This window comes from Parasteatoda tepidariorum, chromosome 4 (assembly GCF_982258835.1).
Source record: "Parasteatoda tepidariorum strain Cologne lab strain chromosome 4, Ptep-v5.0, whole genome shotgun sequence".
In the NCBI taxonomy this organism is placed as follows: Eukaryota; Metazoa; Arthropoda; class Arachnida; order Araneae; family Theridiidae; genus Parasteatoda; species Parasteatoda tepidariorum.
In genome coordinates, this window is record NC_141758.1 from 94,144,889 (window position 1) to 94,158,150 (window position 13,262).

The 13,262-nt window shown below is 26.1% G+C and overlaps 1 protein-coding gene across 2 annotated transcripts in view; it reads right to left on the minus strand.

Annotated features, from left to right (window-relative positions):
- LOC107436588 (pyruvate dehydrogenase phosphatase regulatory subunit, mitochondrial) overlaps positions 1-13,262 on the minus strand; it is a 28,237-nt gene that overhangs the window by 11,379 nt on the left and 3,596 nt on the right. For both annotated transcript variants that reach the window (XM_016048352.5, XM_016048353.5), the window contains exons 2-9: positions 12,591-12,848; positions 11,102-11,229; positions 10,219-10,300; positions 7,988-8,069; positions 5,300-5,381; positions 3,954-4,075; positions 2,199-2,313; positions 450-602 (exon numbers count right to left, since the gene is read on the minus strand). In XM_016048352.5, the coding sequence (XP_015903838.1) occupies positions 450-602; positions 2,199-2,313; positions 3,954-4,075; positions 5,300-5,381; positions 7,988-8,069; positions 10,219-10,300; positions 11,102-11,229; positions 12,591-12,847 (1,021 nt within the window). In that variant the 5' untranslated portion in view covers position 12,848. The remainder of the gene's footprint in view (positions 1-449; positions 603-2,198; positions 2,314-3,953; positions 4,076-5,299; positions 5,382-7,987; positions 8,070-10,218; positions 10,301-11,101; positions 11,230-12,590; positions 12,849-13,262) is intronic.

Here is a 13,262-nt window from a genome sequence, read left to right on the forward strand (position 1 = left end):
TAGCTTTGTAATTTTGAAGCATTGGGACATGGATTAGCATTGAATTAAGCTTTCATAAAAGATTCTTTGTTAGATCTAACCCACCTTTGAATAACATGGAGAGTAAAACAATGAAAACCTTCCACTGTTCGCCCCAAGGGTTTATTAACCTATTTTATGTCTACCACTGAGGATATTTAAAGCCAGCATTATGGTTGATGCAAGCCGGGTGCAGAATTCATATCAGTTAGCCATTGCTGAGATTTGAATATGGGTATCCTTGTTGGGAAACCAGCACCCTATCCCCACAACCATCTTGCTCGCTGTTTAAAGAAAGATAGAATTTTTTCGAGAGAGAGGATATTTAAAATTCCTAGAAAGAATACAAATATTCAAAAGCATACCAATCTACTCCACACGTATTTGAATGAATATATTATATAATCTTAATTAGAACAATTTAAACTTACTGAAGTAATCCCAATTTGGAGTGAGTTCTTGAAATGCAAAGTAATCAGGCATTTTATCGACAAACAAGGGTCTAGCTCTTTTAGGAAAACCACCAACAAGAAAGCCTGTATCATATACTCGACAATACATGCCAGCATCATAATCCCTAAGAACTGGGGAAGAAAAAAGATTTTTAAGAACAATTTCCTGCAGATAAAGCAATGAAGATAATTATACAGGGTGTTACAAAACATAATGGTTGCAACAGTAAAGTAAAGCATTTCCACAACAGACTGTTGTGAGCCAGGAGAATAATACTCAACAAATTTGTGATTATTAGCATGATTATGACAAAGTTGTCAGCATTGTGCACAATCCACTTTTTTTCAAGGCAAGTTTCGTCCCAACAATCTAAAGCTGGGTGGGTTTAAAAGTGCAACTGCAGAACAAAACCCAGTTAAACCACAACATTGAATTTATTTTTTAAACTGAGCATATGTTTTTAGTTAAAAAGCATAGTTTTACAAGAATATGTGACTATGGAGAATTATAATGTAAGTGTAATGCAACATAAAATATTCACAAACTAATTGGAGAAAATAAAGAAAGAAGATTTAGTTTCAGGGTAAGAAAAGAAAAAAATGAAATTTTCATGGAAAGATAGTAAAACAAACAAATTAAAATGGTACGGCATAAAAAATTATGCTAAAAAATCATAGAGAAACTTTCCATCTTTTGAAGCAATAAAGAAAAATTGAAGCAATAGAATAAAAATATTCTTAAAGATAAATTTATTGTTACTGTTTCATTAATTTTCTCAATTTGATAAGCTTTAAAAAAATATACTGCTTCATAAAATTTATAACTTTAAAAGATATAATTTAAGATATTTAATCCAAATAGTATTGGTATTTACATATTTTTAAAAACTTTATAAAAAAAAGCCATAGATGATCACAGAAAAGTAAATTTTGACAACGAATGCAATTATGTAAGATAACTGAATTTCTTTTCTCGGTACATATGTAGAGGTCAAATTTGTTAGGGTTTAATAAAGGGTTTGAAACAATTTGCATGTTAAACACCAAGGAACAGAAATTATACATAAAAAGAGCTGAGAATCATAATACTTGAATGAACCGAGGCACAATGCGCAAAAAGGACAAGAAAATGTTTAAAAATTCCTTCCACGTTAAATGATTTAGCATTACTCTTTATTTCGGCAAAATTTATTACTTTAAAATAATGCAAATTTCTCTACATAAATTGAAAAAAATTAACAATCTATCGGGGGAAAAAATTTAAAAACCTTTTAAGAAGTTTTGTGAAACATTTCTGGATATATACAAGATATTCTTCAACCAAATATTTTATAGGTTTCTGAAACCTATCATTTCTTAAAAGGTTTTAACTTAATTCATTTGACGTCATTTAATTCGTTCTAACTTCATTTCTTAAAAGGTTACAATAAACAGCATTTAATTTGAAAAATTACAACCACATCTTTAATTGCCATGCTATTAGAACAAATTTGTACAAAATACCATTAAAATAACACATAATGAAATTTGAATTTGCAAATAGAGTATTTTTGTTTTAAAATATGAAGCAAAAGTTTAAAAAAGAAAAAAAAATTAACACACTTAGTTGCTATAAAATTGTGGTAAAAAAGTAAAAAGTAAAAGTAAGTCAAATAAAAAAGTAAATATAATTGGAAAAATTTAAAAATTAACTCTAATTAATTATAATAAAACACACTTATAATTTACTTGGAGTGGTAGGCGTTAGACCTGGTACAGGTCTAGTGAGAACATAGCCATTTTCTGCTGGGTGGATAGGTACACGGAAAGTCGGAATACAGCTTATACCCAAGTTTCTTGTCCACTAAAACATAAATATTATATACATTTTTAAATGAAGAAAAAAATTTTGGAATTAAATATTTTAACAAAAAATATGTTTTAACATATTAAACAATTTGCTTCAAGAAAATATTTTTTAAACTACCCATGTAAAGGAAGGTTGAGAAAAGAGCAAAGCCCCAAGAACCCAGTCAGTGGAGGTATTCAATTGACAATTAAGGACACTGAAACTTAGAAATTTATGTCTAATGATATTTTTAATATAAAATTAAATTTTTCATTAGGTAAATATTTAGCTTAAGCAAATTACTTTATGAAATTACTATATGTGAAATGTATTTTTATAAATATGTTTTCAAAGAGATTACGAACATTCTGAAGGAAATAACAAATTTTGTATTATCCTATAATAGTCCAATTGTTATTTTCCCCAGTAATTAATTATAGTTATTATTTGCCCTTTGCAAATATCATATTATTACGTTCCTTTTTAAAAGAAATTTGCTGCAGGCATCCACACACTTAATGACAATAAAAATTGTATCAATTCCTTCTTAATTCTAAAATGATCAAAAATATTAATTTCTAGGATAAATTTGTATTAAAAATATTAACTTCACATGCAACTTTCAAAACTGTTTTTTTTTTTTTTTTTTTTTTTTAAATATATATAATAATAGAAAATAAAATTTCATGAATAAACAGCTTATCAACAGCCCTTAAAAAATATAAGTCATGTAAAGTTTAGCTATCCAGGATAATAAATTGTTTAGTCTATATAAGTATTTAAATAAAGAGGGAAATTGAAGGGCTTGTTGTTTCCTAACAACTTCGGTATTTTTCAATTTTTCTTCATCAAAAATATCAATTGAGAGTAGTACAAGATGGATTTGCAGTACATTTGGGTAAGAAGAAAAGAGTTCTTAAAATATAGTGAAATTAGAAAAATGGAATATAGCACGCCCTTCAATTTTTATGAAACATGTAATTTTAAATACATGTTTGTACATCAGATTACATAATGCAGAATGTTAAAAATAATTTGTATCATTTTCTAAATTGGTAAGCAGTGTTAAAATCTCATTACACACATGGTTTTGATTAAATGAATAGCTTGACTTAAGAACCCATTGCCAGCAAATTGAGACCAATAAGTGTTAAAATCTCATTACATACATGGTTTTGATTAAATGAATAGTTTGACTTAAGAACCCATTGCCAGCAAATTGAGCCCAATAAGTGTTAAAATCTCATTACATACATGGTTTTGATTAAATGAATAGTTTGACTTAAGAACCCATTGCCAGCAAATTGGGCCCAATAAGTGTTAAAATCTCATTACATACATGGATTTGATTAAATGAAAAGTTTGACTTAAGAACCCATTGCCAGCAAATTGAGCCCAATAAGTGTTAAAATCTCATTACATACATGGTTTTGATTAAATGAATAGTTTGACTTAAGAGCCCATTGCCAGAAAATTGAGCCCAATAAATGATCAAATTATTGTGATTATCATGTAATTATAGCTTTTATTATTTAAACCAAGCCCATATTCTTGATTATTCATTCTAATCTATCAACGTATATAACATTTAGCTCTCAAAAACATTTAAATATACAAAATATATTTAACAAAGAAAAATGTTAAAAAAATCATACCATTCCTGTACATAAGATGAGATATTCACAATGAATTACACCTAAATTGGTTTTAACTCCAGTCACTTTCCAACCATTAGTCAAAATTTCTAACACTTTGCAACCTTCAAAATATTTAACACCTGAAAGATAAAAAATTAAATAAAATACTTTAATTTAATATTTTTCTTTCATAAAAAAAATTAAATAAAAAAAAATCTAAAATAAACTTTTTGCAGTAACAATAATTTTGATAATTTCTTATTTAGGATTACAGTGCCATTTAAATTTTAAGTTTCAAAACATATGGAGTTTAAATCAATAAACCAATTATTTAAATCCACAAATAATAAAATCTAAGAAATGTATAAATAATTAGTAAAAAGAAAAACATTGGGTAATATATTTCTGTTATAAATTGCAGTGATGATTAAGCAATGCGATGGATGAAGAATTTAATTTATTCTTTAGATAACACAAAATTATCAAAGGATATATTTATAGGCAAAATTACAATTATAAAAATTTATATAGTTTGGCATAATTATCTAAAGAAATATTTATCAAAATTAAAATAATTATTATTTTTGATGAATATATCTTTCAATACCAATATTTGATAATATAATAATAATATAAATGCTTGATAATTAATATGGTTATCAAAAAATATATTCATAAGTAAATAATCAGCATGGTAAAATTAAGAATTAGCAACTATGTAACATTTTACACAAAAGTATCAAATAATGCCTTTTTATTCAAACTATCATTTGGTATTTTAATTCAAAATTATAAAAGTATCACAAATAGCTTTAAAAAAAAGACAAAAAGTTTTTTAAAAATGCTATTATATTGATGTGTGTACAGATTAGCCTTCAAGAGAATAGACACTAAGAAATATAAAATACTTATTGTCCAAGCAATTACTTATAAATTATGAATAAATTCTACTTTCACTACTTTTAAGTTTTGATGTAAAAATGACTTAACATTTTAAAAGAAGTAATATTTTTTTTGCAAAATCATACAAATGTTTTTTTTAAAAAATGATCTTTTTTCCTCCTCAAATGACTTAATTAATACGCTCTAATATAGCAACAACAAAAAAGAAAGAAATTAATGAAAAACCAGGGTTACACGATTAAAAAATAATTATCATATTTTTATTCAAATTTGCATACATGTAAATATATAAGCAGTAGAGTTTTGATTCGATCTGAAATATATACTAACTAATATTCATAAATGCCAATAAAAAAAAGTGAACTATTTAGAACGTTAAGTAATCAAGTACAAAAAAATCAATCACACAAATATAAAGAAATGTTTAAATAAAGTGGCAAAATATATGTTAACACTAATACCTTTATCTTGTGACACTTTTGCTAAAGCATTGCAAACACTAAGAGGATTAACAACTCCATCATTTGGGACCCATATACCACCCTGGAATATAAAGAAGTATATATAGATGTGTATAAACACTTAATTGCTCATACAATCATAGTTGAATTTGTCATTTTTAACTTTACAATATTATTGAAAAAAAATTTTTATTCCAAAATATTTAAACACATACAGGTAAATATTACATTCAAGCAATGGATAGCTAAATTTACAACATTTTGAATAATTTTGATAAATAATATTATTTACCATGAAGCAAGGGTAAAACTAATGTCGTACATTTTTCTAAAAGAAATATTTTTAATAATAAGTAGGTTAAAATAGTCATGTAAAATAAAATTTTTTCATAATTTACATTTACTAATGACAATAGAGATACGTGAAAGCAGGTTCTAAATTATATTTCAATGAATCACTTAACACATCAGAGAAAAAAAAATTAAGAACAGTAAAATTTTTTTAACATAATACAATTTTTTCATTTTTAGCCACATTATTGAACAGCATAGACAATGATATTTATGTTCTTTAGATACAGCTGTTCAAGGCTTGTTTCTAAACCCTGATTTTATGCTCTTTTAATTTGTTACTTGGCACCTTCTTTCACTAAATTTCTATCTAGAATATATCCTTAAAAGCTAAATATTATCTTTCTTAACTTATATTAAATAACTCAGATTTTCATCAAATTTTAAAATTCAAATTTTGTGTGGTCCTGGAGAAAACGGTACCTTTAAATATTCTCTTTCTTCAGTACAGAGATCCTCTATGCTAAATGAAATATGTTACGTCGAAATCAATTTATCACTAAAAATGCACAACATAACTTTTTGTAATAATTTTTTATATCTAATTTTCAAATTTACATTACCATTTAATTTTTATCAATAATATATCATTCATAGGGTTTTTAGAAAAATAAAAGTTTTCAGCTATAGACTCCATTTATATGTTCACAGAAAAATGTTTAAATGTATATTAATTTTATATTTCAACGATTTTGAGTTTTATGGTATCTAGAAGTGCATACACTACTGTCTTTAAGAGCGACGCCTAAGAAATATTATAGAAACAGTTAAGAAAGCTTAATTTTCATCCATAAAATATTTTTTTATAAAAAATTAAAATTTTTAATTTTTTTTATTTAATATTTTATGAGTCCTAAAAGTGCAGAGCCTTAAGCAAATGCTCCACTTGATCCACCTTTATGAGGGTTCTGCAGATCATTCTGCAGATGATTTTAAAAAAATTATAACTAATTCAGCATTGAATAAATCCAAAATTTATATAAATTAAGATTTTTTTTAAAAAAAGAACATATTTTAAAATAATAAAAAGAAAAAATTAAAAAATCATTAAAAAAATGAAACTATAAAATAACAAAAAATTAAAAACACTTAATCACAATTAAAAAATACCTATATTAAAAGAACTGAGGTGATTGGGGTAATATAGAAAAAAAAACCATTTATTCAAACATAAGATTTTATGACAAACTGTTCGTTAATTTAGTTGATTCTTTGGTTCCAGATTGGTTCTTGATTCCAGAATGGTTCTTTAACAGTACTTTTACTTTTCGGTACTTTTTCCAGAATTTAAAAAGCTGTTTTAATTCATAAACTTAATGTAAGTTTTTTTTTTTTTTTTTTGAAAATTACAATTTGTTTTAAAGTTATTGCAATTTTAAGTACTCTTTTCGTGAATTTTTCCCACTATTTTTAATTCGAATAATGATTATTTATGCAACATCGTTGTCAAAAAATTTATTTTCCTTGAAATCACCATTGTATTAGCACCAACTTGACTTGAATAGTAACGAAAATATGGATAAAAAAATAAGTAAAAGAAATAATTAAAAGCGATCAGATGTTTCCAGATATAGATCAATGCATTTAAATCAAAAATTTTTAAAATATAAATGTCTTTAGTGAGATAACAACTTTTTGCAATTTGAATTGCTATAACATTTAAGATTGTTAACATTATAATAATGACTGTTAAAATTATAGGTTAATATTTAACATTAATAAGTTGAATTACATCTCATTTATTACTTTTACCACACATACCATATTCCTCAGTTTAAAAATCTTCTTTTCAAGTGCAACTAATTATTTTTCAAATTCAAGTATTTGATCATCGTATGAATCGGTGGAATGAACGAAATTTTCTAATATAAAATTATATATTATATTTAAACTATATATTGTATTTAAATTATATATTATACTTAAATTATATATTATATTTAAATTATATATTATATTTAAATTATATATTATATTTTAATTACATATTCTATTTTCATTATATATTATATTTTAATTACATATTTTATGAACAAAATGATCTTTTTTTAAAGTGTCGAATTTTACAGAAAAAACAAAGATGAATAAAAGACCACCATGGGGTTATGAAAGAGAAGTCTCCTAGTATACTAAATAACAATACCACTTTTAGCGTGAGTAATGACTTAAACAAAATTTTCACCGTTATACATTTACTACAATTACAAAATTCGCCATTGATATAAATTAAAATCAGTGACAAAATTTGCGAAGGTGGACAAAAAATATATATAAACCACTTACAAACAAAACTCAATAACTAGTTCAAAAACACTTAAAGATATAATTTGCATTTACTTCTAGATCTTCTGTTTTGGCAAAAGGATGAAATTTCTTGATTGATTTTGAATCTAAAATCTCACACTTGATTCCATGGATCCTGACAAGGGTAAAAAGTAAATATGGTATTAACAGTAAAAAATATGATATAGTAGAATGAGAGTTATATGATATTTGAAATCAATAATGAAAACGTAATTATATAAAAGTTGCTATTGAAATAGAATGAATATACTTATTTTCATGTCACATAGAAGCTAGTAATGGGACTATGCTTCTCCAAATACAAATGATATAGTAATAATTTAGTTGTAACAAAATTAAAGGCTGTGAAAGTATAAAAAGAAAAAACACATATACTACTTTAATGCTTATTATATCAACAATAATATATTCCAAAAACATATTTTAAAAAATTACTACCTAAAATACATAATTAGAAATTTTCAAAATGGACACCTTTGCATTCATGAAAAAGATTGGGTTCAAGGAACAAGTCATTACACTTTCTACAATGGGCCGCAACTTAATTAATAAATGATATTTTTGTTCTTTAATTCTAATAAAGAATTGTTCTTATTTTGGGAGGGGGAATGCTATATTCTCATAAGGTTTGGCACAAACTGTTGTCTCTTAAAAGGACTGAACTAGAAATATCATTATATTCAAGTTTCGTGAATGATGTGGCCATAAAATAATCACTTTCTTTTAGTACCCTCCTTCTTGTAGATTCAAACATTATGTTTCCTTATGTCTCCTTAATAGAATTTAACAAGTCAAAATTACATAGAATCTTCTTGTATGTAAGTGAATAAAATTTTATATAGAAGAAGATTAACTGCAATTCTTCATGTGTCACATCAACTTTTCATTCTTGAAAGCAAAGCAAAATTGATAATTTTGTTTCATTTTATTTTTAATACTCCAAATAATTTCAATTTTATTCCATTAATTAATAATTATAGTGTATATTTTTCTGTTTTAAGGTATTTATACTTAAAAATTATTTCAAAGCACTAATATTTATCAGTTCCTTAGATATATTGCCATGCTTAGAAGGTAAGTCTAATGATATTCTAAAAATAATAATTATTATTTTTAAAGATAATATTCCACAAATAATAATTATTTTAGTGTATATTTTTGTGTTTCAAAGTATTTATACTTAAAAATTATTTTAATGCATTGATATTTATCAGTTTCTTAGATATATTGCTATGTTTAGAAGGGAAGTTTAATGATACATGGAAACATCTATATAGCACCAAATTTCATATAAGCCTCAAATTTCATATAAGCCTAAGCCTCAATCAGGGCTCGAAAAACAGCTAGTCCGCCCGTCCTCGGCGGTCAAAAATTCCCCGCGGAAAACGAATTTCACGAATCCGACGTCCGCGCGGGCGGCCATTTTCCCGTTAATGTTCGTGATACATTTTCAATTTTTGTTATATTACAAGAGTCTTACAAGTTACAAGGCAGCAAAATGACCCACAATACAGCAACATACTGCGCATGTTTGAATTGATGTTTTCTCTGTCTGGGAGTACTGCAGCGGTTGAAATTGGCTTTTCAGCAATGAACTTTCAAAAAAAAAAAAAAACGTACTGTTCTTAAAAAAGAAGTGTTAAACGCAATTATGAACATGGAAAACCTCTTTCAGATTTCTGTGCAGAAACCTCTGTAAATCATTGGCTTGATTGTGGAACTGGCAAACGTCATATTTGAATCATTTAAAAAACGCAGTACCCTCGGATAAATTGACATTCCAGATAACTTGACTTTTGTCATTTAAATTATTTCATAAAAGAAATACTAGGTTGCTATTAGTAACCTAGTATTTCTTTTATTACTGTATAATGTAATCCTAGTATTTTTAATCCTTGTAACTACTAATTCATTGCACAATTTATGTAAATGTTTGTAATAAATAAGAGAAAATTATATCTTTTATTTATTTAGAAGCGACGGGTTAGTTTCAAAGGAGGACGGGTACATTGTTGGACAAGCCGTCCTCGGGGACGGGTAAAATTTCTGAGTTTTTTCGAGCCCTGGCCTCAATATTTAATGTCTGCATTAAAAAGATCTTCTACTGTATGATATAAAAATTAGTTTTATAGTTTCAAGAAGTGTCAGTGAACTGAAAATAAATACTTTTTGTTAATACAAAGATTAATGCTGAAAAAAACAAAAAGCATTCATACATAATAAAATCTTTAAAAGAAAAAAAAACCTTGTTATACATTTATTACCTTGCTTCAGCTTCAAGTCTTCTTAATTCTATCATTCTTTCTTTTGTTCTGGCAATATTAACAGAACCTGTTGTTCTGTACCCTTTAAAAAACATGTTCAATATAAGAAAACATTGCTTTATAAATAAATTTAACAGACAAATTTAATTTAATTTATAAATTTTTAAAAAGAAAATAAATAAATTGCCTTGGACACTGAGAGGCTACCTAGTGGCAACTTATATTAATTTGAATTTGATACTTTTCAACATAAGTATATTTAAAAAAGCATAACAATTATAATTATTTCAAGTTATTTATACAAACATTTGAGAAAAATTTCTAAATTTAAATAATAATGCTTTAAATATTTATGATTAATGGCAAGGGTAAAATGTAAAAAATTGATATTTTTTGTGATTTATTTTAAATTTAATTATTTTAACCCTGAACAGTCCAAAAATACTTTAAGTTTTGCTTCTTCCCAATGTATAATCGTAGTTTCACAATTTGCAGAATAATAATAAAAATGATAAAATAATGAATTATTGATTTTTTTCACCATATACACAACATGGGAAGTAAAAGTTCCATACTGCTTATATGGCAGCATTGGTCAGCTAAGAGCTATGTAATAATGAAAGTCTATAGAAATTCACAAAATTTTGAACACTTTCAACATATTCCTATAAACATAAACTAATAAAAGTAAAAATAATTGATTACAAAAACAGAATAGAAAGTAAAAAAAATAAACCGGCTATCTGTGATTAGCGAATTAAATAAAATTCAAAAAGTTTCAACCAACGCTAATATTTCATATATAAAAAAAACTAAAACACTACAAAAATTTCATACTGTCATATTTCATACATAAATATCTATCTAAAAAACCTATATTTACCAATATCATGACCTTCATTCTGTAATTGTTTATATAACTCAGAGCTGTATGTTGTCAAACGACCTTCAGTAGTAGAATGAAAATGGCCAACAATGCCACAACTCCGCCAAGAGTCACCACTACCAATTCTAAGAGTCAAATGAAGCATTTAATCACAAAATACAAAGATTTCTCATAAAATAATTAAAACCTTCTCTCAGTTTAAATCCTCCAATTTTAAACTAAAGATTTTCATTAATTTTCAATGATATCATATCATAATTAAACGATTTTTCATATACTCACTAGTTAATTTCTTAAAATATTACTGATACTAATCAAGACATTAGCTATTAAAATTGAAGACCAAGAGTTTTTTAAAAAATAACAGAAGTAATATCAATGACAATAAGTTATAATTTTTTATAGTATAATACAATATAATTTTTAATAATAGATACTTTAATGCTACTTTAAAATGGCTTAGGGCAGGGAGGCACAACTTATAGCCTGCGGGTCAACACTGACTCTCGATGTGTGAGACTTGGTCCCTGAACAGTTTTAAATTTTAATAAAAATACAAAAAATATGGAAAATAAAAGTTTTATTCTGCCTTGAAAAAAAAAGCTGCATTAGAAAGTTAATTTCCTTTAATAAATTTTTTGTACAAGTCATATAAGTTTTTTTCATTTATTTATTGCTTTAGCACAACTCTGAACTTGATTTCAATAATTTCTTTTTACAAGTTTAATTTATGGCTATGATTTCTGCACTTGCACAGAAATGCAAAATTTTGCCTATTTTACATATTACAACGTATATACAGGTTACTTAAAATTAAGATATAAATACACCGTAAGTTAATTTGTACAATTACAGTTTTACGTTACTTATGTTTGCTCCCAACATAGCATTTCTTAAGTTTCTGTGACCCACTAAATGAAAAAGGTTGTGCATACCTTATTTTACGACAACTAAAGTTCAGCTCTGTAACCTTGTAATTTTGAACCCAATCCAGAAGACAAGGGAACTATTGGATCAAGTATTGGGAGAAAATTACCTTCACAGAGGACTATTTGCGGAACTAACTTCCATTGTCGTTACATAAAGTGGAAAACCACTAAAACCTCCCATGGTTAGTCTGAGGGCAAGGACACTCTAATTCATGATCCATCTACAATGCAGAATATTTTATGTCAGCATTGCGGTTGGTGCAAACCAGATGCAAAATTCGTATTGTTCAGCCATTGCTGGGATTTGATCCCAGTTCACCAAATTGGAAGGAGAGCGCTTCCCCCTTAGCCATCACAGCTCAGATAAGAATATATTGTAATTATTAAATTAATTTTTTTTCCTTAAAGATGAATCTGCTAACAAAATTACAAATGGAACCAGTAATCATATCTAGGGCCCAAAATAAATTTGTTAAAAATTATAAATCTGATGTCTTAAAAATAATCATTATCTGTATAAATTGAAAAAATCAATAAGTCTGCAGAAGTTTTCTAACTTGCTTTGCTCCAACACTACAATATCCTTCCAATTATTTTGGTTCATATGATAGGCAACAGAATTTCCAACGGCACCAGCTCCGCAAATGATAACTTGTACTGATTGAGGTACAGAATTAGTAGAAAGCTGCTTTGATTCGAATATTGTCTTGTGTCCATCTTTGGCACCAAAGAAAGCTCCTAATGGATGGCAAAGTCTAAGAAAATGTTTGGATGGGCTGATTAACATCGAATTCGCACCGAAAATAGATACCATTCTGAAAAAGAAAGTAAATTTTATTAAAAAAATAAATAAATAAAAACTAGTTGTTAATTAAAAAATAATAAATAAGAACATCTTATCAGGAGTAATTGTGACACAAAATAAAAAACCCTGAAAATTTTATGGGTATAAAACTAAAATCAAAATATAAATTTATATACAATACATGTTTCATATGTAACATAATTTTTTTGAGCTAACATTTAGAATTACATTACCTACTAATGAAAAATATCACACTTTTATAAAACTAATTCATGAAAAAAAACTTATTTCTTAGAAGAATCTCGACATTAAGTTTCTGTTAACATAACTCTTTGAACTAACATTTAGAATTAAATTAACTACTAATGAAAAATATCACACTTTTATAGTAACTAATTCATGAAAAAAACTTATTTCTTACAAG